General features: G+C 57.9%; 1 protein-coding gene across 1 annotated transcript; it reads right to left on the minus strand.

The window, feature by feature from the left end:
• LOC139172580 (B-cadherin-like) lies at nt 1-21,537 on the minus strand. The gene is made up of 16 exons (XM_070761735.1): nt 21,379-21,537; nt 20,966-21,080; nt 9,526-9,752; nt 9,296-9,442; nt 8,628-8,783; nt 8,147-8,291; nt 7,692-7,864; nt 7,132-7,260; nt 6,733-6,918; nt 6,358-6,602; nt 6,087-6,229; nt 5,731-5,952; nt 3,281-3,502; nt 2,593-2,723; nt 1,960-2,106; nt 1-1,671 (listed from the first exon to the last, which is right to left on the minus strand). Exons 1-16 carry the CDS (start codon nt 21,421-21,423, stop codon nt 1,459-1,461), a joined length of 2,646 nt encoding a protein of 881 aa, XP_070617836.1. The 5' UTR covers nt 21,424-21,537; the 3' UTR covers nt 1-1,458.
• Between the last annotated feature and the right edge of the window lie 725 nt (nt 21,538-22,262).

Below are 22,262 nucleotides of genomic sequence, written 5' to 3' on the forward strand. Positions count from 1 at the left end.
TACTTTTTAAACAATAAAGTTTATTATTTTTTAAAAGCATCTGTGCAATAAAATAATTTTTTTAAAATGTGCATCCCTGTAATCTTTCCACAATGTGTCTCCAAAAACGATAGCTTAAGACAGATCTAAAATTAGAAAGCCATTTTATCCCATCGGGGCAAGGGAGTGGGAAAGACACCAGGCACCTTGGCAGGAGGAGAAACGGCCGTAATCCAGAGGGGTTACTTGGTGGACAAATGCCGCCTCGCACGGCTGCATTTTATAAGGCACAGGAGTGGGTGTGGACTGGGCCCCAGAGGAAGGCCCAGGGTGGAAGAGCTTGTGCCAGGCTCTGGGCCACCACTGGGCTTCCCTCTGGCCCAAAACCTACAGGGGCAGGGAAGGTTTGGTCCCTCCTGTCCAGGCACTTTATGAGAAGGCACCGGGGAGGAACGCCTCGTGCCAAAACCGGGTTGGCTAACTTAACTCTATAAGACAGCAGACAGTCACAATGGTGGGTTGGGCGAACCGGTAGTGGCAGCGGGAGGCTCCGCCCACTCACCCAGGACGCTTCTGCACATGCGCACAAGCAAACCGGGAGCGATGGGATCCACAACCCACTCCTGGGCCAACATCACCCAAGCCACGATTTCCAAGCCACAATAAAGGAGATCGGATGGTTTTGCCGATGACCCCGACTGGGCGCCTGAGGGGCAAAGTCCAGGCAGAGGCACTGCCTGAAAGGAAAGGCACTTGAGACAGGGTGATTTGGGAGTCCTTAGAAGGGTCCCTCCAGCAGAGCCATGGCAAACCCCCCCCCCCCCACAGAGACCCTGCCTCTGAAGAGTAAGAGCCAAGGGCTGGGAACCGAGTGCAACACAGGAGCAGAATCCCCCGAAATCTTTTTGGCCGGGGCTTTGGAAACAGCATCCTTTTGGGAGAAAGTTCCAACCATTAGTCCCCGTGTCCCGACTGTGGAATTTGAATCCGTGCAGGCAGAAGATTCCTCACCCCTCAAGGGGGCCATTAATAATAGGAACCTCTGTCCAGTTACGTGGCCCCACTGCTAGCTGCGTTTTATCCTCTGCCTCCCCAAAATATTTTTCTTGCGTATGTTTCCTCATATTCTGCAATAAGCCTTACAATTTTGCACCAAGAAGCCTGATGTTCTTCTTCAGCAACCAAGGATGGAGGAACAAGAGGACGAGAGTAGAAACATTCAGACAAAACTTCTTGACTCGAAGACCAAGGCCCCCCAAGAGGGTCCTTCTCTCCTTCCAGGATCTCTGTCCTGTTGCGTTGAATCAGCCTCAACAAGGCCACACTGATAATCATTATCCCACAGAGGCGAGGGGGTCAGAATCTTCTTCAAGGGGGATCCCTTGTTTTGGTGAATCATGGCAAAGTTGGCAAGAGTCCCGAAGAGTCTGCTCTGTTCCCTCCTGCCCCCCACCCTCCAGCCCCCCACTCCAGCCGCGCCTAGTCCTCTTCCTCGCCCCCTCCGTACATGTCAGCCAGCTTCTTGAAACGGTTCCCCCAGTCGTTCAGGTAGTCGTAGTCCTGGTCCTGGTCTCCCTGGGAAGAGTTGAGGGAGCTGAGCGAGGTGGCCTCCGAGCCGTTGCCTTCGTAGTCAAACACCAGCAGGGAGTCGTAGGGGGGCGCCGTGGGGTCCGTGTCCGCTGCCTTCATGTTCTGCAAGGAGGGAAGGGAACAAAACTCCCGTCAGCTGAAGAGCGCAACCGGGCGTGCCAACCTCGGCTCCCAGAATCCCCCAGCCCAAGGGAGCCGAGCGTCTCAAAGCTGCTCGGGTGGAGAAACGACCACACAGGGCTCATCAAACCACTGATGGAGGAGCTCAAAGTCTCCACCCAGGCTGCCTGTGTGGCTGTTCAGCCGCTAGGGTTTCGCTTCCGGGCTCACGTTTGGCTTCCACGGAATGCTCGCCCGCCTGGGAACTGGGTTTCTGTGGGTGCCACTCACCTCATCAATGAAATTGCCTATATCATCGGGGTTGGCAGGGCGCGGGCGGGGGTACTGCGGGGCCGGCATGAGGGTGGGAGCGACGTCATTCCGGGTGATTTCAGGGCGAGCATCCAGGCCTCGGTGCAACTGGCTCAGATCGTAGTCCTAGGAAGGGAAGATGACCGCAGGCCCTTTGGCAGAGGAAGGAAACTCCTGGACTTTGAGCTGGCCAGAACCAGGGCTGGTGACCTTCCTCCAGCACAGACAGTGAGCCCAGAAGACCTTTCCTCCCTCCCCCCGGAAGAACAAAAGGGTTTCGTTCGGATACTTTTCCTTTCACCGTAGCACTAACAGCCCCCCAACCCCAAGGGAGTCCTTTCCAAAGCTCAGCTCTGCTGGGGGACACCCGGAATACATCGAGCACCTGCCAGGCCCTTTGGGAAGCTCCCTGCCAGCCCGAGTGAGGAGGGGGCCCTTAAGTGGGACTGCCATGCTGGAGGGCCAGCCATTCCCAGCTGCTGCAGGAGCAGGAAAGGAAATGGCTGTGGGGAGCAGAAGTACAGTCCAGGCCCAGGGACAGGGTGTGGGGCTGGGGGGGTGTGTGCTGAGGAGAGGCAGCCTGGTCCCGGGGGCCCTGAGCCGGAGGCCCACCTGGTCCTCTTCCCCTCCACCTTCTTCGTCGTAGTAGTAGACGTTGTCCCTCGTGTCGTCCTCAGGGGGAAGCAGCGGTTCCTTCACCTGCCTCCTCCTCCTCACAAACAGCAGCAGCAGCAGCAGCAGGACTGCAAGGCAGGTCAAGAGGCCCCGTCAGCCAGGAAGCTCCCGTCCGGCTGTAGCGGGGACGGACCGCCGACCAGCTCCCGGGAATCACCGGAGGCCCCCTCCCGGGACGTCAGTGCCAAGAGGGGTCCGGTCTCAGGAATGGCTCTTCCTCCCAGGATACCACCAGAGCCCCAGGTGGCCATTGATCTGAACCACCGGCAAGCAGATCGGTCTGATGCTGAGCTCCAGCTTCGTGGACGCCCATATAAGTGGAACAGTCCAACTCTCCTCCTCTCGCGGTTAACAAGGTGGGAAAAAATGCCCGCCAAAATCTCAGAGGAAGCAAATGTTTCCAGCGGCCAGGAATGAGAGAGCGCGATGATCCCTCACCTGGAGCAAGATCCAGGTCCTGGCCTCCTCCACGGGTCAGGGTTCGCAGGACATCCAGGCCAGGCCAGGCTTGGGATGGGCCTTGCACCCAAGCACTGGGAAGCCTGGCGTTTGCAGGTGGACCTTAAGTGGAGCCGCCCAGCTTCTTCCCCGGGAGCAGAAAGGGGCAAAGGAGGGCAGTACTCACTCAGGAGGGCAAGGATGCCACCCAGGATGCCCAGAACGGCCGAGGTCCCGATTGCTGCTGGCAGAAACGCCTTCCTCTCGCAGTTTTTGGCTGACCCGTCACAGTTGCAGACAGTAGCTTTGACTGTGGTGACATGAGAGAGCCCCTGGCCATCGGTCAACTTCAGGGCGATGTTGTATTCCCCAGGCTCCAGCTGCTTTACCAGTTTAAGGGTCACATTGTCTGCAAAGGACACACATCCAGACTGTAAGTTTCAGTGGGATAGAGCCATGCTCTAAAACACTGATTAAAAAGCTAATGATCTCTGTTAGTATATAGAGCATAACCTACTTGGGTGTTGCCATACAGTAGCTCAGCGTTTCCCAACCGGTGTGCCGCAGCACAGTAGTGTGCCGCCAGACATGGCCAGGTGTGCCGCGAAAAGCTCAAGCTGGGCGGGGCGCTGCCGGCGCCCCTGCCTGAGTGTCATCCTGTGGATGGTCTTGGGCTTCACAGTCGCTTCCTGGTTCCCTCTCCTCCCACCGCCTGTGTCTCCCGCCGTCGCCTCCCACCAAGCCGTCGCCCGTTGCCGTGGGTTTCTCGATTGGGAGCTGCCGCTTCCCTCCGTCCAGCTCAGCCACGCTGCCGTAGAAAGCACAGAGGTTATTGCCACCGCTTCTGCCTCCACTCAGGGAGCCACCGTGGTCACCGCGCCTTTTCCTCTCCCTCAGCTCAACCACGGTGGCTCCCTGAGTGGAGGCAGAGGTGGCGGCAATAACCTCTGCACTTTCTACGGCAGCGTGGCTGGGCTGCCTGGAAGGAAGCGGCAGCTCCGAGGAATGAGGCGCTGGCGGTAGACACAGGCGGAGGGAGGAGAGGGAACCAGGAAGCAACCGTAAAGCCAAAGACCAGCCACAGGACGACCTTCAGCCAGGGGCACCGGAACCGCGAGCAGCCATGGTGGGAGCAGCATGAGGTAGCAACGAGGCGCGAGGACAAGCAGGCAGCTTGGCGGAGGGGAAGTGCTGAGGGGCTCTCCTCCTTCCCCACCCCCGCGCTTCTCTCCCGCCCTGGCTTTCGCTTCGCCCCATGATTTCCCCGCAATTTCATCCAGGCCACCTCTTGCCTCCTTTTGAACTGCGGGGAAATCTGCGGGCGAAGCAAAAGCCAGGGCGGGAGAGAAGCGCGGGGGTGGGGAAGGAGGAGAGCCCCTCAGCGCTTCCCCTCCACCAAGCTGCCTGCTTGTCCTCGCGCCTCGTTGCTACCTCCTGCCTTTTTCCAGGGGCCTTTGGAAGGCACCCAGGGAAGGGGGGGGGATTGGGGGTGGCTGCAGCGGCTTCTCGTCCTCCTCATCCGGCTGCTAATGCCTGCCCGGCCCCTCTTGCAGTCCCTTCACGGAGCGCTTTTGTCCCAGGCTGTCAGCGAAAGGGCTGCAGGACAGGCGGGGCAGGCGTTCTTCGCACAGCTGAGGCAGAATTTGGAATGTCGGGGGTGTGTGCGTGCGGGCTCCGCATCCCCCTGCCACCCGGAACATTTAAAAGAAGAAAAACCTTCGCCGGCCTCCGCAGAGAAGAAAGGAAGAGAGAGAAAGAGAGACAGAGCAAGAGAGACATAGCAAGAGAGGCAGAGAGAAAGAGAAAGAGAGAGAAAGAGAGCTAGCAAGAGAGAGAGAAAGAGAGACAGAGAAAGAGAGACAGAGAGAAAGAGAGAAAGAAAGAAAGAAAGAAAGAAAGAGAGAGAATGAAAGAGCGATAGCAAGAGAGGCAGAGAGAGCAAGGGAGAGAGAAAGACATATAGGGAGGGAAGGAGGGAGAGAGAAAGAGAGCAAAAAAGAGAGGAAGAAAGAAAGAGGGATGGAGAGAGAGAAAGAAGGGAAGGAAGGAAGAGAGAGAAAGAGTGAGGGAGAAATAGAGCGAAATGGAGGAAGATTTTTTTTTTTTGTCAAAACTTTTCTTTAGCCACCCCCCCACCCCCACCCCGTTCAGTGTTCCCCAGGATTTTGAAAATATGAATAATGTGCCGCGGCTCAAAAAAGGTTGGGAAACACTGCAGTAGCTAACCATGTTACCTTTAAGGAAATATTACTGGTTGGCCACAAGAGGGCGCCAACACCGTTCCCTTTGGGGAGAATTAATTTGTTAGAGATATATTCTGCCATATTCTTGCTGAGTGCGTGGTTTGTAAACTATTAGAGTATTATATTGTTGATTCTGTATATTTGTAAATAACAGTATTGCTGTATATACATTGATACTATCTGAGTCATTGTCTGGCTAATCCACATTTGCCTACACCACAACAACTCTGCTTAATGTATGTTGAAGGTTTTGTACCGAGACATACTAACAAACTCATTACCCTAATGCAGATTTTGGAGAGGAGAAAGAGGAGAAAGAGGAAAGAGCTCAGAGGAAGCCAGGAGGCTCTGGTGCCGGGTCCCTTCTTCTGCAGAGCAGCCGCCCTCTTCCTACCTTGGTGGGTCTCGACTGTCCAATTGACACCGGAGTCAAATTCCAGCTTTGCGAGGAAGGGGCTGGTGTTGGGTGGGATATCCCTGTCCACAATGCTTAACACCTGGGGCTCTGGATTGTGGCTGCAGATGCTGAACATTCGGGGGTCCGGTTCTGGCCAGTTGTCATTGACGTCCTCCAGATACAGGAGGAGAGTCCCTGTGCCGGTGGCCGGTTCGTTTGCTGGACAGAGGGGGGACGGAGGGTCAGTTCCACATATATATAGACTATATATCCCCCCCCAAGCTCCCCAGAGGTTCGTTTTTGTTCGTTTGGGTGCAAGACAAAATGCAGAGTTTTATTGGGGGGAAGCTGACCATTGTCGCTGGCCACTATGGTGGCTTTGTAGATGTTGTCCTTCACAAAATCTGACTCTCGGTCTAAGAGGGCTCTTGACGTGATCTGGCCAGTTTCAGGGTCAATTTTCAGCCAGCCGGCTGGGTCATTCCTGACAGAGTACCTGCAAGAGAGACAGTCCAGGGTTCAGCCTGCGTCTTTGGGGCATGCGGCCTGCAGACCTTGCTGGATCGTTTCCCCCTGCAAAGGATGGAGCCTGGAACACACCTCTCCCCACGGCCCCCTCCCTACCTGAGGCTCTGCTGCAGGAACCTGTCCGGGTCCTGGGCTGTGTACATAGCTATTTTCTCTCCAATGGCAAGGTCTTCGGGCTGTGACACCTTCAGTTCGGGGGGAACGAAGACGGGGGGCTCGTTTCTATCGCTCACGTTGACGACGACGGTAGCGGTGGAGGTTCTGAGGGGGACTGAGAACTCAACCACGTTCACCACGATCACTTCGAGGTTATACTGCTGTCTGGCCTCGTAGTCCAGTTCCTGGAGGGACAGAAGGGGAGTTGACTCGGTCTGAGTGGAATTCCCCCCGTTGACACTCCAGCAGCGGATGGATGGGGCTGGCAACACCCTGGGTCCTGCTAGCCCCCTCACAGAGGGGTCCACCACCCACCTTTGCCGTAGTCAAAAGGCCGTCGTTGGTCTTGGGGTCAGTAGTGACCGCAAAGTTCCCGTCCTCGTTCCCTTTCACGATGCTGTACTGGGCTTTCCAGGCTGAGCTGTTCTCTTCGTCTGCGTCTGTGACCTTCAGGGTGGCAACCGGGGCCCCCACCTCATTCTCGGGCACAGTCACCTTGTACTGCAAAAGAGACGCAGCCGTCAGAGGGGAGCGAGTGCCTGTCTCTGGGGGGCTGGAGGGAGAGGGGGAAGGTCCCACTCCAAGGAACGGCAGCCCACAGATCCCACCCATGCCTCTGCGGAGGAAGTGGGGACGGGGCTGGGCAGGTGAATTTGGGGTCCCTGGGTGACACAAGCGTGGCCAAGAGTGGTGGGGGGTTTTCCTCCACATTACCATCACGGGGTTGAAGATTGGCGGGTTATCATTGGCGTCGGTGACGGTGATGACAGCCTTCCCAGTGCTGCTTAAGCCTTCTCCCTGCATGTCGGTCGCTTGCAGAACGAGGGTGTACTGGGGGAACCTCTGCAAAGAACCAAGCACACCCCAAGTGACCCTCTGTGCTGGCGGGTGGGAAGGACCTCGGGGGACGGGGGAAGGGCTGCTGCCTAGCCTGACCGGGGGGAGGAGAAGGGAAGGCGGGGGAACGCTTCCGGAGGGGCCCTCCATAGTTTTCCAGAGAGGCAGTGGAGGGGAGGGGGGGAGAGGCTCCTGTTCGGGTCCCCCGACCCTCAAGGGAGCCCTCACGGCTGGGCTCCTTCTCTGAGCTGCCCTGGAGGGCTAAAAATCTCTCTCTTTAGGGGCCAAGGGGGATTCTCCCCTTCCTCACTTGGGATTGAAGCTCTAGAAAATGGACAACACAGACGCGCCCCTCCCCCTCCCTCCCCGGGATTATTTCCACTCTTAGAAACAGCGTGCCTGGACTTCCCCCCCCAACCTCAACCCACCCCATTTACCTCTCGGTCCAGACCGGACACAACCACGCTGATCAGGCCGGTTTCATTATTGATGGTGAATATCTGTCTTTGCGGCTCAGGTTCCTGGCTGAGGATGGAGTAGGTGATGACCCCGTTATAGGACGAGATATCATCGTCTACGTCCGTGGCTGTCACTGTCATCACAGAAGTCCCTGGGGGGGGGAACAAAAGGAGGGGAGGGGCTGTTTAAAGCCTCCCTTGAAACACGCGCTGGAGTCACGCAGGACCCTCCAAGCAACCCACAACACCTCCAGAGGTCGTAGGGGGTGAGCACTGCATCCCGCAGGGGCACGGATGAACAGGCATTGGCCGGACAGCCTGAGGTTGCCGTCCGGGTGGCTTTGACCAGGCTGCCCTTTGTTCCCCAGGGGTGTTGTGCCTGTGCCACAGGGGGCAGCCACGCCACAGGAGGGGGCTCAGGATCACATCCCTACCTGGCTTAGCTCCCTCTTGCACGGACCCTTCGAAGACGCTCTGGGTGAACTGTGGACGGTTGTCATTCTGATCAACAACTTTGACAACCACGTCCATGGGGTCCTCTGCTCTCTGGCCATTGGCAAACACCGCGTGGCAAAGCAGCTGCATGGGAGGCGGAGAAAGGCCATTATTGACCAGGGTCAGGAAGAGAAGCCGGAGACGCAGCCGGGCAGCAGACTTCACGGAGCCCAACCGCTCTTGGTCCCCAGCACTTCCGGCTCTGCAGCGGCTGCCCCAAAGGACGAGGGAGGAGTGGGAAGCCCTCGGACGGAGGGCCCGGGACCTTCTCAGACCCCCTGGAGGCCACCAGGAAAGGACAGGAGACCCACCCAATCCACACGGCCCATTTCCAAGCACGTGGCCCTCCGCACCCAACCAGCGCTGCCCCCCCAAAAGTGAAAGCAAAAGGTGGAAGGGCAGCAGGGGACGTGGACTCACATCGTAGCGTGAAATATCCTCCCTGTCCAGCGGGCGAGTGACCTTCAGCATTCCGGTTTCCCTGTCGATGATGAAGATGCCAATCGGAGGGCTGTCGGCCCCCCGCCCAGTGATGCTGTAGTAGACGGTGCCTTCTTTGTCTTTGTTGGACTTGACCTGGTTGGGGAGATGGGACGGAGGAGGTCAGGGACTGGGTGGGACTGCAGCCCTTCCCACCCTCTGGGGCAGGTGCCGTGGGGGTCTGGGGCTGAGCAGACGGTGGAGTGAGATCCATCCAAGGGGTTCTGATCAGTGGTGAAATCCAATGTTTTAAAACTACTGGTTCTGTGGGCGTGGCTTAGTGGGCGTGGTGGGGCTTTGTGGGCAAGGCAGGGGGAGGAGTCTGCAAAATCCCCATTCCCTCCCCACTCAGGGGCCGCTACTGGATCTCCAGAACCTGGACTTTAGGCTGCCATGTTTGGGGTCCTCCATTGAGGGTCACTTGCTACTCAGGAGGAGAAACTATGCTTAAAACTGGCTCTGTTGTTGAAAAGTGCTGTTGCTAACATGTTGTGAGCCGCTCTGAGTCTAAGGAGAAGGGCGGCATTTTAAAAAAATCGAACAAATAGGTAAGTTTGAAGTGTGCCGGAGAATCCCACCGGGGAAGGTGGCAGAAGCCAAGCCCTTACCGGCAGCAGGTCCTTGGGGAAAGGGCCCCTCTGGTTTTCAGGGGTCAGAATGTCCGGGATGACCCAGTCTCTCTTCTGCCGCCTCAGGCCAGGCGAAGACGGCCTCCCAAAATACAGCGCCCCCACCTGGGCAGACGGGATGGTCTCCTGCGTGGAAGAAAGACAGGACGGCTCTCTCTCTGCTTCTGCCGGCAGGGGAGGGGGGCCAGCCAGGGGAGGGGGGCACTTACCCCGCGAGGGGGCCGCAGCGGGTGGCCCTGGTGGTGGAGCTGGAGGGTCACTCGGGCCGAGTGTTTCCTGCCGGCCAGGTCCCAGGCGTGGAGGAGGAAGCTGAGTTCTTGCTTGTGGAGGTGCAGGGGCCGTTTCACCACCACGGTGCCGTCCGGGTGTAGCGTGAAGTGGGTGTCCTGGGAGAGGAAGGCCCCCAGGCGCCTCCCTGCGCAGCCCTCGAAGCCCACTGGAAGGAGGGTGAGGAAGGCAGACCCTCAGCCGGCAGCCCAGCCAGCCAGGACCCATCGCCTGCCCTCTCTTGCCAAGCTGCCTTGGCTGACTCTGCTCACCAGGGGGCGCCAGTGCAGCACCGCCAGAGGCAGAGGCTGCTTTTCAAAGGCAAACAAGGCTCAGCGGTTTGCCCTGCCGGCTGCCCCTCCCAGCCTCTGCAGGTCCAGCCTCCCTGGGCGCAGGCAGGGCTCCTTGTTAGGAGGCAGGTAAGGGGGGTAGCTGCAGGGGGTCTTGGGCTCCTTTCCTCCAGCCCTCTCAGCCCCCACCCCCATCCCTGCGGGGGGGGGACCGAACTTTGTGGCCTGCCCTTCTTCCTACCCCAGCCCCAGTGTTCGGGCCCAGCAAGGTCAACCCTGCAGGAAGGGGGAGCCCAGGAGATGCGCCGATTGCAGCCTGGTCCGTTCCCATCATCCCCTGCCAAGAGGCCCCTTTGATGAGGGCGAGAGGCTCCTCTGCAAGGCCCCTCCCCCAAGGGAGGGCAGCCCCTCCCCCTTCTCTTCACAAGCAGATCCCTGGTCCCTGGCTGGTCCAGAGAAAGAGAGAGACCCCAGCCCCTGGCCAGGCGGATTCTACCTCTTTCCAGCATCTGATGCTTTAAAATATGCAGCCCCTGATTGGCAACCGAGGTTCTCTCCATTCTTCCCCACCGGTCAAACTCCAAACTGACCGGCCAGGCTGGGCTCACACCACACACGAGCAGGTTGCGGCCCGGGAGGCAGATTCACGTTTGTTAGACTTGCTGGGTGGGAAGGTTTGCCCCCCCCCCCCCCGTGCAGCTCAGAGGCAGGAGAGACAAGAGCCCCCTTCCCTGTGATGGCTGGCGGAGGCCGCAGTCCCAAGAGCAGCGGGTGTTGCACAAGGGGAGACGCCACAGACCCCCAACCAAGCCAACCAACACCGACGGGACTCCCCAAAAGGCAGCAGCAACCGAAGGAGAGGCCGGACCAGCAAAGGTCCTGCAGCTGAATCAATGGGGAAGGGGCTGCATGGGGGAAGGGCAGCCTTGCCAAGGAATAACACCCCCCCACTGCAAACTCCCCCCCTCCCAGGTCGAGAGACCCCCAGGGAGGTTGCGGTTAGTAACAGCTGTGCACCCAAATCCTGCCCCCACAGAGCCAAACACGCCAAGGAGGGGGCCAGCGGCAGGCAGACCACGACTGGTGGAAACAGGCTTGAAACTTTGGGTCCCTTTAAGGAAACCAAAGCAGGTTCACTTCCCCTCAGGAGAAGAATGCTCCCAGCTGCACCTGCAAAGCCAGCCCCTCTCCCCTCCGGCCACCCCCACCCCCCACTGGACCAAGCAGTCCAGGGAACTGCCCAATGCCAAGGAAGCCCCCTTTGGCTCCCAATGACCCACCTGACATGCTAATGTGGCCAGTGTCCTGGAGGGCGAGTGCCCCTCGTGTGGCCCCCCAGGCTGCTATGGGTCAGCGGATGGCCTGCCCCTCCATCTCCTGGCTCCGAAGGGGAGCCACTTGAAAGGCAGAATCAGAACCAGGCGATGGGGAGGCTGGGAACCCGCAGGGGAGGGGTTTTTCCCTGCAGATGTGGGGGCCACATTTCCCTAAAGCTCCCCCCTCCCCCCAAGATATTCCCGCCCCCTCTTGGCTTCTCCAGAGGCCACCTGAGCTTTGGGGCCTCCTTCTAGTCTCTCTCATCCGCTCTGGGGGCTCCATCTCTTTCCCCCAGAAGCAGCTGGGAGGGGCCATCTGAGAGGGAGGCTGGGCTCCCCCCTCCATGCACCCCTCCCTCCCTCCCTCCCTCCCTCCTTTGGCACTGGGGCCCCAGGGAGGCTCCGCCCTGGACTCCAAAGCCCAGAAGCCACCTGGGCACAGAGCATGTGTGTTTGTGTGTGTTTGGGGGGGGGGGAAGGCAGAGGGCGTAGAGGAGCTGAATCCGGTTCCTCCAGCTGGGCCACTTTGGGGGGAGCAGCGCTCGCTCACTCGCTCGCTGGCTGGCTGGGTCCCATGCCTGGGCAGGAGAGGGTTTGCCTCACCCTGGGAGGGGCCTCGGTCTCTCTCCCCCCCCACCCACCGCGTGCATCTATGCAAGCCCAGGCAGGCTCCACAGGGGTGTGTGTTCCCATTGCAGGCCTGGCCTCAGCGCTGGAAGAGGCCAAGAGGGGGGGAAAGGGGGGCTCCAGAGGAAATCCCCTCCCCACCGGACCCCCAACCCCAGGCTCCCCTGCACAGTCTAGTAGCTGGGACATACACAACCACTGCTAGGTCAATTCTCGAATGCAGCTCGTCTGCCTGGAATCCATTGTGACTATGTCTACACCTGTCTACCCACCCACCTACCTACTTTGTGTGTGTATGTGTGTGTGTGTGACGGACATGGAGGCCATTGAACGAGTCCAGAGGGATATTTCACGAGACAGACAAAGGCTCCAGCGCTCTGCTCGCAATGGAATCCCTTCTGCCACCAGAGCTGAAATTTTGGACCTGGGCAACCTAGAACTACGCCGCCTACAGTCTGACCTAAGCGCAGTACGCAACACTGTCTGCCACAACCTCTTGGCTGTCAACGGCTCCTTCAGCTTCCATACAATAATAATGCACGGGCACACACTCGATGCAAACCCAAGGTAAACCGCTCCAAACTCTGTTGCAGAAACTCCAACTTCAACCTGGAATGTTCTACCGGGCTCCGTTGTTGCATCCTCAAGGCCCCCCAGCTTCAACCTCAGACCCCATTCCTAAGAGGTCCGTAAGGGGGGCCTGCATAAGCGCACCAGCATGCCTACCGTCCCCATTTATTCGTACCTGTTTCTTATGCGTAGGCTTATACCTGTTTATACTGATGCGTTCATGTGTTATGTTCATGCTTATGCTTCTCTCTCCTACATGCGCCACAAACTGAGAAAACTAAACCAAAACTAAACCAAGGTGCCGGAATGGGGGGAGAGTGGGAAGCCTCGTTGCAGGGCATGAGCCCCCCCTCCGTCTCCTGAGTTGGGGGGGGCTGGCAACCTCTGGAGCCTCCTTCCACTCTGAGGGGATTTGGGTGAAGGGAGCAAAGGAGAGCCCCCCCCAGACCGGCCCAGAAAGGCTCTCAACCAGCAGGAAGGGGCCTCTGCATTTACAGGTGGGGGGAGAGGTTTTGGGGCCAAACCCACGGAGCCCCTGGAGGCTTCTCGGATGGTCTTCTCCTTGGCAAGCAACGTTTTCATTCCAGCCCGACCTTCACTCCCTCAAAAAAGAAAGTTGTTGGCTGTTGTTGTTTTTAACGTGGCAAATCTTGTGATTTTATTTTTGTGTTTCCTCAGTTTCCTTATTCAAAAGTGGCTGAAAGGCACATTTTCTGGGTTTCGGAGAATCCCAACCACAGCGGGGGCAGGTTCAACTGGGTCTCTCCAGCCACGGTACACGAGGGTCGCCCTTCTGCTCTTCTGCCCCTCTTTCCTGGCAGTGGGGGGGCCTCTCGTGCTTCTCTGCAAGACCCACAGCCTCAAACCTCAAAAGCGGCCCACCCCCCATTTCACCTCCAGCAACCCAGGCCACTGCCCCCCCAATCCTTTCCACGGTATAAGGGGGAAGCCCTAAACCCCTCGCCTGAGTCTGAATCAGCTCTGCCCCCCACCCACCCCGGCTGCCTTGCCCCCCCCCGAGAAGATGGGGGGAAGAGGGGAGAAAGGGCTAAGAGCCCCCCCCCCCCGCCCTTTAAAAGCCAGATTTCACCTCTGCTCAGAACTACAAGCCAAAAGTCCTGGCTCTCCAACAGGGAAAGGCAGCAATGAAGAGAGGAACGGGGGGGGGGGGGGCTCCTATGGATTCTGAAAAGTCAGGATGAACCAGCCAACCCCCCCCCCCCACCCGGCCAATGCAAGGCCAAATATGGGCAAAGCTTCCTCCCTCCCTGCCTTTATCAGGGAAAGCAAATAACCTTCGTCATCTTCCTGCATTCCAGCTCAGGGCTGGGCGCCTCAGAATATACGATAGACACAAAAAAGGCCCCACTTCCTCATCAGGCCAGGTTAAGCAGAAAAGAGTCACGGGGGGGGGGAGGCTCTTGGGGGGGCACTAAAGGGAAAGTCCTGGTTCAGAGCACATTCCAAGATACTGAGGAACTCATGGCCACAAGATGCACGCTGGGCACCATCTAGAAAGCAGGGCATGTTAAAAGTATTTCTTGTTCTCTCTGGAATTTTATTTATTGCTTGTTTGTTTTGTGAAGTAAATATTGGTGGTATACAAAGATATAATATTTATATACATGAAACTAGTAAAAGAAACACTAGGACAGGGGACGGGAGGCACAATGGGGCACTTATGCAGGGCCCTTAATATTCCTCCCATTTGTATTAATATTACATGATGTTTGTCCATTTCTGGGCAGCAGAAGGAGGAAGAACCCACGTGGTGCTGCCCCCAGGGGTTCAGAGCTGCAGGATTGCCCCCCCTCATTTAGCGTTGAAGAAACCAGCTGACGGACATCCCCCCCCCTGCTTGTGGCACCACCGTTTGGGTGTTTGGCAGCCACGAGGGGTTTTTTGATGGCTGCAGGGCCCCGGAGTCATGTGATCTCCTTCCCAGCCAATGGGGGAAGCCGGATTCACTTAGTGACCGCGTGGTTCACTTAACCGCTTCAGGGACTTGCTTGGCAACAGGTGGCAAAGAAGGTCATAGAACCAGGGACCACTCACTTAAACAGCTGCAGTGGAAATTCTGGCCCCAGCGGTGGTCATAAGTGGGGGAGGGGGCTACCCGATCGCCAACTGGCCAGGAGCAAGGAACAGAGTCCAGGGAGCCACCAAGGCCTCTGGGCCGGCAAAGCCCCCCTTCTTCTGCCCAGCCAGGCCCCTCCCTTTTTCAGCCCCACCACCTGTGCTGAGCCCTGCCTGTCCTCCCCCCTCCCCCGCCTGCCCAGTGACGAAAGGAGCCACCGCCTCGCCCCCTCCAGCCGCCAGAGGAGGAACTGGGAAGGTCAGACGGTGCCTTCGATGTGTCAAAGGAGGCGGGGGGGGGGCAAATCCCCCTCGCGGGGCAGAGTCAGACTCTCGAGCAGTGACCTCACCCGGGAGTTTCACCACAGCTTTCCCAGTTGCAGGACAAGGGTTTCACCTGAAGGCTGATTCAGAGGACGGAAGCCTTTGCCAGCCTGGTGGGACTTTCCTGAAAAGCCTCCCAGAAATCGGGAGAACTGGGTCAGCTGGAGGGGGTGGGGGGCCAACCCTGGAAAGGCAGCAGAGGACGGAGGGGGGAGGAGCCCCAGGTGCCTGCGCAAAGCTTCCTCTCTCTGCCCACAGCCTTAGGCCCACCGGGGGGGGGGCACAAGGCTCACTGAGACCCAGATGGCATCACCCAGTTAAGCTGAGCTATGGTACCAGCAAGGAGGCTGCCCAGCCCCCAGGATGCCTTGAGCCCCTTGGCCCTGCGGGGGTCTGGGGGAGGGGGGTTTCAGTGGGACAATTCCCTGCGAGCATTAATTTGCAGAGGCGGGTGGCGCTCTGCCCCTAATTACAAGACAGCCTTTGCTCCCGGGCCTCCTTTCAAGTAGGACCCCAGTGGGACCCGGCCCCCTCCCTGCCAGGTCTGAGGGCCGGTCTGAGCCCTGGCTGGAGGGGGTTCCCCCCTGGGGTGGCCTAATTACACCCACGCCCAAACCACCTAGTGTGCGCGCTTGGAGCCAGCTGGCTGTCCTCTCTCGTGGGCAGAGATGGGGCCCCCGGGGCTCTGAGCGCCAGAAGGGCCTTTCCTGATCATCCACTCTCCTTTGCAGAAGGTGTGCAGCCAGGTCAGCAGAAGACCAGGTGCTCCATCGCTCATGCAACCAACACCCTCCGTGCTGCTAGGATTTTCTTAGGCAGCTTCTTGTGGACATATTGGATTTCTGAGATATGCCAAGTATCTCTGAGCCAAGATTTTGAAACAAACCATCTTATAAACAGCCTTCAAAGGCAGATCAGAGATGGCTGCCCTCAAGAGGGTGGACATCTGGACAAAGGAGACTGATTAATAATAATAACAACAACAGAGTTGGAAGGGGCCTCCGAGGTCTTCTAGTCCAACCCCCTCCTTAGGCAGAAAACTCTACACTACTTCAGACAGATTACCCAACATCTTCTTAAAAACTCCCAGTGTTGGAGCATTCACAACTTCTGGTGGCAAGTTGTTCCACTGATTAACTGTTCTAACCCTCAGGAAATTTTTCCTCAGTTCTAAGTTGCTTTTCTCCTTGTTTATTTTCCACCCATTGCTTCTTGTTCTACTCTCAGGGAGAGAATAGTTTGACTCCCTCTTCTTTGTGGCAGTTGCTGAGATATTGGAAGGCTGCTCGGGTGTCTCCCCTGGTCCTTCTTTTCATCAAACTAGATATACCCAGTTCCTGCAATTGTTCTTCATATGTTTTAGCCTCCAATCATCTTTGTTGCTCTTCTTTGCACTCTTTCTAGAGTCTCCATATACTTTTTGTGTACTTGTGGCAACCAAAATTGAATGCCGCATTCCAAGTGTGGCCTTACCAAGGCCTCATAAAGTGCTATGAACACTTCACATGATCTTGATTCTCTGCCTCTGTTGATGCAGTCTAGAACTGTGTTGGGTTTTTGGGCAGCTGCTACACACGGCTGGCTCCTATTTAAATGGTTGTCCACTAGGACCCCAAGATCCCTCTCACAGTTACTACTGTGGAGCAATTCACCACATAAACTCTACCTGTGCATCTTGCCTAAATGTAGAACTTTACTTTTTTCACCCTTGAATTTCATTTTGTTAGACGGCACCCCATGTTCAAGTCTGTCCAGATTCTTCAGATTTAAGGCTCTGGTGGATTTAAGGCCACCAAGTCCATCCAGGCGCAAATCAAGGCTGTGCCCCGTCTGACTGAACCTCTTGCAAAACAGCTGGAAGTGATGGCACAAAAGTCGCAGGAAAAACCCACAGGAAGGAGCCCCACCAGAGATGCCCTGGGACTGAGGCTGGAGCAGCAAAACTTGACTCAGCTTCCTTCAAGTGTTGCAATGTGCGCATCATAAAATATTGCATGCGTAGCATACACGTTATTCACATGCTATGTCACAAAACACTCGGTTCGAAGGGGCCGTTGAGGTCATCAGTCTCAGCTCAGCAGAGGGAACCTCAGACACGCTCCCCCAATGGCCGCCCAGCCTCCAACCAGCCCCATTATCTGCCCAAGGGGAGCCCCCTCGCATGCAGACCCCCTGGGAAACCACAGAGGGGACCCAGGAAGGATGGAGTCCTCAGGAAAACCTCTCAAGGGGGCAGCAGGCCAAGGGCACTCAGAAAGAACGGCCCCCTTTTTTCTCCACTGGGTCCGGCATTCGGCTCTCGGAAAAGGCATCACGTGACAAAGGACTCAGCTCAGCCCCTTTCAATGTTTGACACCACACCTTAAAACTGTCAAGAATCAAAGGTCAAGTCCTTTTGTTATTCACAGCAGTGGATCGGTAACAGCTCCAGTTCAGAGTGGAAAAGAAAGCCAGGGAGCTCTGGAGTGGGCGATTTGTCCAAGAAAGGTCCCTGCGGAGGCCGGTGGCCTAAGAGGCTGATTGAAGGGACTCTTAATCTTAACCAGGTCCGGCCTAAGGAAGCTTTCCTCTCTCCTAATGCCCAGCAGCACACAGACCAGACCAGCCTAGAGACACCTGCGCTCACAAGTTCAAGGCCACAGAAACGGATTCCAGCCCTCTCCCCCTGGGTGGCTACATCCAGGACCCAATTTTTCTGCCCTGTCATTTGGAGCTACGTGCAACTCCCAGGTTTCCCAGCACTTCTGGAAGGCACCTGGGTAGAAAAGCTGGTCGGACATCTGAGCAACCCACTAGACGGGTTTTGCTCTGCTGGGGGCTTTGACAAGGCTGCGTCTGCAGATGATCCACAAGGGCTTAAAGCAGGGGTCGACAAAGTTGTTCAGAATCTAGGAGCCAGCCAAAAAATTTAGGAGCCAGAATTTTTTTTAAGCAAACTTGGTTTTTTGCCGAGTCTCCACCTGACATCGCTTTCACCCCCTCTGTCTCCTCCTTCCTCTCTCATCTCTTTCCTTCCTCTCCCTCCCTTTCTCTCTTTCCTTTCTCTCCCTTTCTGTCTATCCTTTCTATCTCTCACCCCTTCTCCCTCTTTCATTCCCTTTCTCTCCCTCCCTTTCTCTCTCATTCCTTTCTCTCCCTCTTTCCTTCCTATCTCTCTTTCTTTTTCTCCCTCCTTCATATCTTCTTTCTCTCCCCCTTCCTCCCTCTTTCCTTTCTACTTCTTACTCTTTCTTTCTCTCCCTCCTTCATTCAATTTTCTCTCCCTCCCTTTCTCTCCCTTTCTCTCTCTTTCCTTTCTCTCCCTCCCTTTCTCTTCCTTTTTCTCTATCCTTTCTACTTCTTACTCTTTCTTTCTCTCCCTCCTTCATTCAATTTTCTCTCCCCCCCCTTCCTCCCTCTTTCCTTTCTCCCCCTCCCTTTCTCTTCCTTTTTCTCTATCCTTTCTGCTTCTTACTCTTTCTTTCTCTCCCTCCTTCATTCAATTTTCTCTCCCTCCCTTACTCTCTCTTTCCTTTCTCTCCCTCCCTTGTTCTCCCCTGGGGCTGCCTGTGCCTGCCCTGCACCACCCAACACGGACGGACAGCCCCCGGTCGTCGGTTCGTCGCCCCCCACCCCCCCCACGGAGGGAGATCAGGCTGGCGAGGGCGGTAGAACTACGTCACCAGCCACTGGAGGGAGATCGGGCTGGCGGGGGCGGCGAATCCACCTCCCCAGCCGCGCGGAGGGAAATCCGGTAGGCGGGCGGGTGGCCGCGGCTCCCTGCGCGCCCCTGGAAAAGCGTACAGGGAACGGTGCCCGGGGCCGCTTTAGCCGCCCCCCCCCGCCATCTCCCCGCGACTGCCTGTGCCGCTGCAGCCGCGGCCCCCCCCCCCGCTCCCACCGCCAGGAGTATAAATCCTTCGCTCCCACCGCCAGTGCCCTCCCGCCGGGCAACCAAAGGACACTTGCCGTGCCGGTGCCTCCGACCTTCAGCAGGGCGGGCGCTGCCGTGCCGGTGCCTCCGACCTCCCGGTTCCTGCTCGATGCCGCGGTTTCTGGCACTATCCTGCTGGGCCCCAAAGAAGGAAGGCGGGAAAAAGGCGCGAAGAATGGAGGTCTCCTTCCTGCCTGCCTTCTTTGGGACCCAGCAGGAGAGCGCCAGAAACCGCGGCATCGGGCAGGAGCGGAGAGGTCAGAGGCACCGCAGCGCCCTTCTAGGCGCCAGACAACATTTTCTAGGCGCCACTGGCGACCAGGCGCCTGGGTTTGTCGAACCTTGGCTTAAAGGGCCCCAAAATTATCCATGAAACTCTTAGAATGCCGGCAAATGTCTCGTGCCTTTGTTCTGTAGGCAGCCCAGAAAATACTTTAAATTCTTAGGCACAGACTGGACATTTGTCAGCCCCCAAGTGGGCATGTGTGCCATGGAAAACCCGTTGTAGTTTCTTTGACCCCGAGTGCAGTTGCACTTTCAAAGTCCTGCTATGTGAAAACGAATCCAGGGCCTCCTCGAAATTAGCCCAATGCCAACACCAAAACACAGTCAAAACGTTCCACTCAGTTTCTCTTCATTTCACATTTATCAGCAACTGAGCCACCTGAAGACCTTTCCGAACGGCTCCTCCCACACCTGCCACACTCTCTTCGTCACCACTAGCAAAGCACACCTAGGAAACCGAAGGAGCTGGCGCTAAGGGTTCCCGAAAACAGAAAGACGTTACGGGATGAAATGCGAATCCCAACGTGGTGCCCGGAGAGGAGCGGAGAGGCTGGGCCTGGAACGGACTCTCCAGTTGCGTTTGGCTCTCCCGCTGCAGCCTCAGGCCCCGGAGGGGAGCAGGGGAAGTGCCCGGTCAAACAACCAGCACCAACACAGTGTGGCAGGGGAGGGTTGGGAAGCCAGTTTGGGCCCCTGCTTGGGGAGGGGGGGCTTGTGCTGAGAGGCAAGGTCAGCTCAGAGGGACTTTTGGAAGCAGAGCCGCTCAGTCGAGTAAATGATTCACCCGAGGCTGTTGACACCCGCCAGGGGCAGCCACCACCCCGTCCCAGGCTCCCCCCCCAACGGCTGGAGGGCCAGCAGGAAGCCAGAAGCGACCGTCAGAGTTCAAAAGGAGCTGGCGTACGCACACACACCTCACGCAGCCTGTGGAGGCCCAGCCCTGCACAGCTGCGAGACGCAGGCCCCTCCCCCACCTGCCAAGCTCCACCTTGCTTTGCCAACGGAGGAAAAGGAGGCCAGGTGGAAACGACCTGAGCCCGCAGGTGGCCGTGCCCGGCTCCAAGGGCTGCTTCCCCGCCGTCTCTGTCACTCGGCTTTAAGTGGGAACAGTTTGGCTTTCTTGGGGTGTCACTTCGGGAGAAGTCTGAGGCTTCCCCTTTCGTCTCCCTCGGCCAGCCACCGGGGCCTTCCTCTGACACCCTGAACGGCCCCAGACAGGAAGTCTGGGGACTTTGTTTATTCATTTATTTGGACTTCTCCAGGGGAATCAGGGCGGCTCACAAAATAAAATTGATACAAAACACTAAATTGATGAAACCCAAATATAAAACCTAAATAAACCCCAGACATTTAAAACCACTCAACCAAATTCATCCCAATTGCAGCCATGCTATCAGCCGGAGCACAATGTTATTTTTATTTATTTGCAACCTACGTTTCTAAGTTGCCAACAAATCTGGTACAAGGTTTCAAACCAGAACCCATGTACTGAAGCCACTAATAAAGAGACAACAACAACTCTGGAGGTGGACATTTTTCTTGGAAATACTTTCAAACTGCCTCACTGCACCAAATTCTAGACGGATGCAACATTATTTTAAAACTTTGCCAGAAAACAACAATTAAAAACAAAAAGAAAATAAATTAGTAAACAGTAGAGTCAACCCTTGCCGGTAAAGTGCTCGGCCTAATGGAGCCGAATGAGCTTTTGAGGACTGAGATTCATCCTTCCGGAGGAAAACTCCCACTTTTAATGGTCCTCTGTCTTCAGAGAGGCCAACACATCCATTGCACAGATTCCCCCAAGAGCTGCCACTTTCCCTTTCAGAAGGCAGGCGGGGGAGACGGGATCTGAACAACCCTCCAACCCACCCAGCAGCAGCAACAGTAGCAGCTGCCGATCTGGAAGAGGGGAGCGCCAGTCACTCTCCCCCTCAGCCCCCCCCCCAAATAACTGGGCAGCCCCCAGCGGGCATCTCACCTCGGCCCAAGATCCGGCCCCTCTCCAAGTCCCGCCTGGGCACCTGGAACACGAAGGCCTCCGAGCTGAATCCTGGCCGGCAAGAGGCCCCATCGTGGCTCAGCCCCCTTTCGCCCTGGGGAGTCAGAGAGGAGTGTGAGGGCAGGTGGGGGCCCGGGCAGAAGGAGCCTGGGCTGCGGAGCCCCTTCTAGGCCCCGGTCAAACCCCGGCGGGACCCCCTCCCTGGGGCAAAGCCTCCCAAGGTCCCGGGGGAGCGGGAAGGCTCTGGGCGGACGAAGGCGAGGGGTCGAGCCGCGGGGGAGCGGCAGTGGGCGGGCGGGGAAGGGCACCCGGGAGGCCGCCAGAAACCAGCCGCTGCTTCGGAGGGTCCCCAACGGGGGCGAGCGGGCGCGAGGGGCCCCCGCCCGTCTTACCTGAAGTAGCAGCAGCAGCAGCGCGAGTCCCGCTTGTGTCCCCATCGTAGCCGGAGGAGGTGCGTGCCGTCGCCTAGCCGAGCCCGCAAACTTTGCCCCGGCCAGCCTGCTGCTCCGGTTGCGGCAGGTGAGGCTCCGCCCGCGCTGGAAGCCCCGCCCCAGGAAAAGGGGGAGGCGACCCTCGGCCCCGCCCCGCCCGGCTCTGCGCCGCGGGCTCGGCAGGTGCGGCCGGACGGGGTGGGCCGAGTGGTCCTCGCGCGCTCCCTTTCGACCGCCGAAGGACCCGCCGGCTGCGGCTTCCGGGACCCTCCGCCCAAGTTTTGCGGGCAGAAGGGTGGGCGGCTTCCGCGGGCAGCGCTGGGCTGAGTCGCATGGGAAGAGCGGCGGGCAATTGCGCCCCCGGGGGGAGGAGGAAGGGGCAGCGGGGCCGTCGGAGGAGCGCAGGGCAGCCCGGTCCCTTCCGTCGGAGCGTCCAGAGGGCGCCAAGCGCTGTGCCGGCCTTGCTGACTGAATCGCTGCCGGTGGGCGGGCGGCCCCGGAGCTGTCGGGCCCTTTGGGCGGCGGTCGCGAGCGCTTCTCCCCCGGGGACCCGATCCTTCCGCGGGCCCGCCCCGAGCGTCCATTGGCGGCCCGCCTCGCGCAGCGGCAGGAAAAACCGGCGGGGCGAGCACGCCAAGGGCCCGTGGGAAGCGGGAGAGGGCGGCTCTTCTCTGCCTCCCGCCGTGGGGGGCGAGGCTTTGTCCAGCGGGCCCAGGGGTCTCCGCCCGTCCCGGGGAAATCGCCCTAGCTGGGTGAGGGGGACCGGTTGGCTTCCCCAGAGGAGCTGCAGCCCCGGCTTCTCTCTGGCGCCCCAGAACAAAAGGAACCGAGCAAGTAAAGGGAGG

This window comes from Erythrolamprus reginae, chromosome 9, assembly GCF_031021105.1.
Source record: "Erythrolamprus reginae isolate rEryReg1 chromosome 9, rEryReg1.hap1, whole genome shotgun sequence".
Classification (NCBI taxonomy): Eukaryota; Metazoa; Chordata; class Lepidosauria; order Squamata; family Dipsadidae; genus Erythrolamprus; species Erythrolamprus reginae.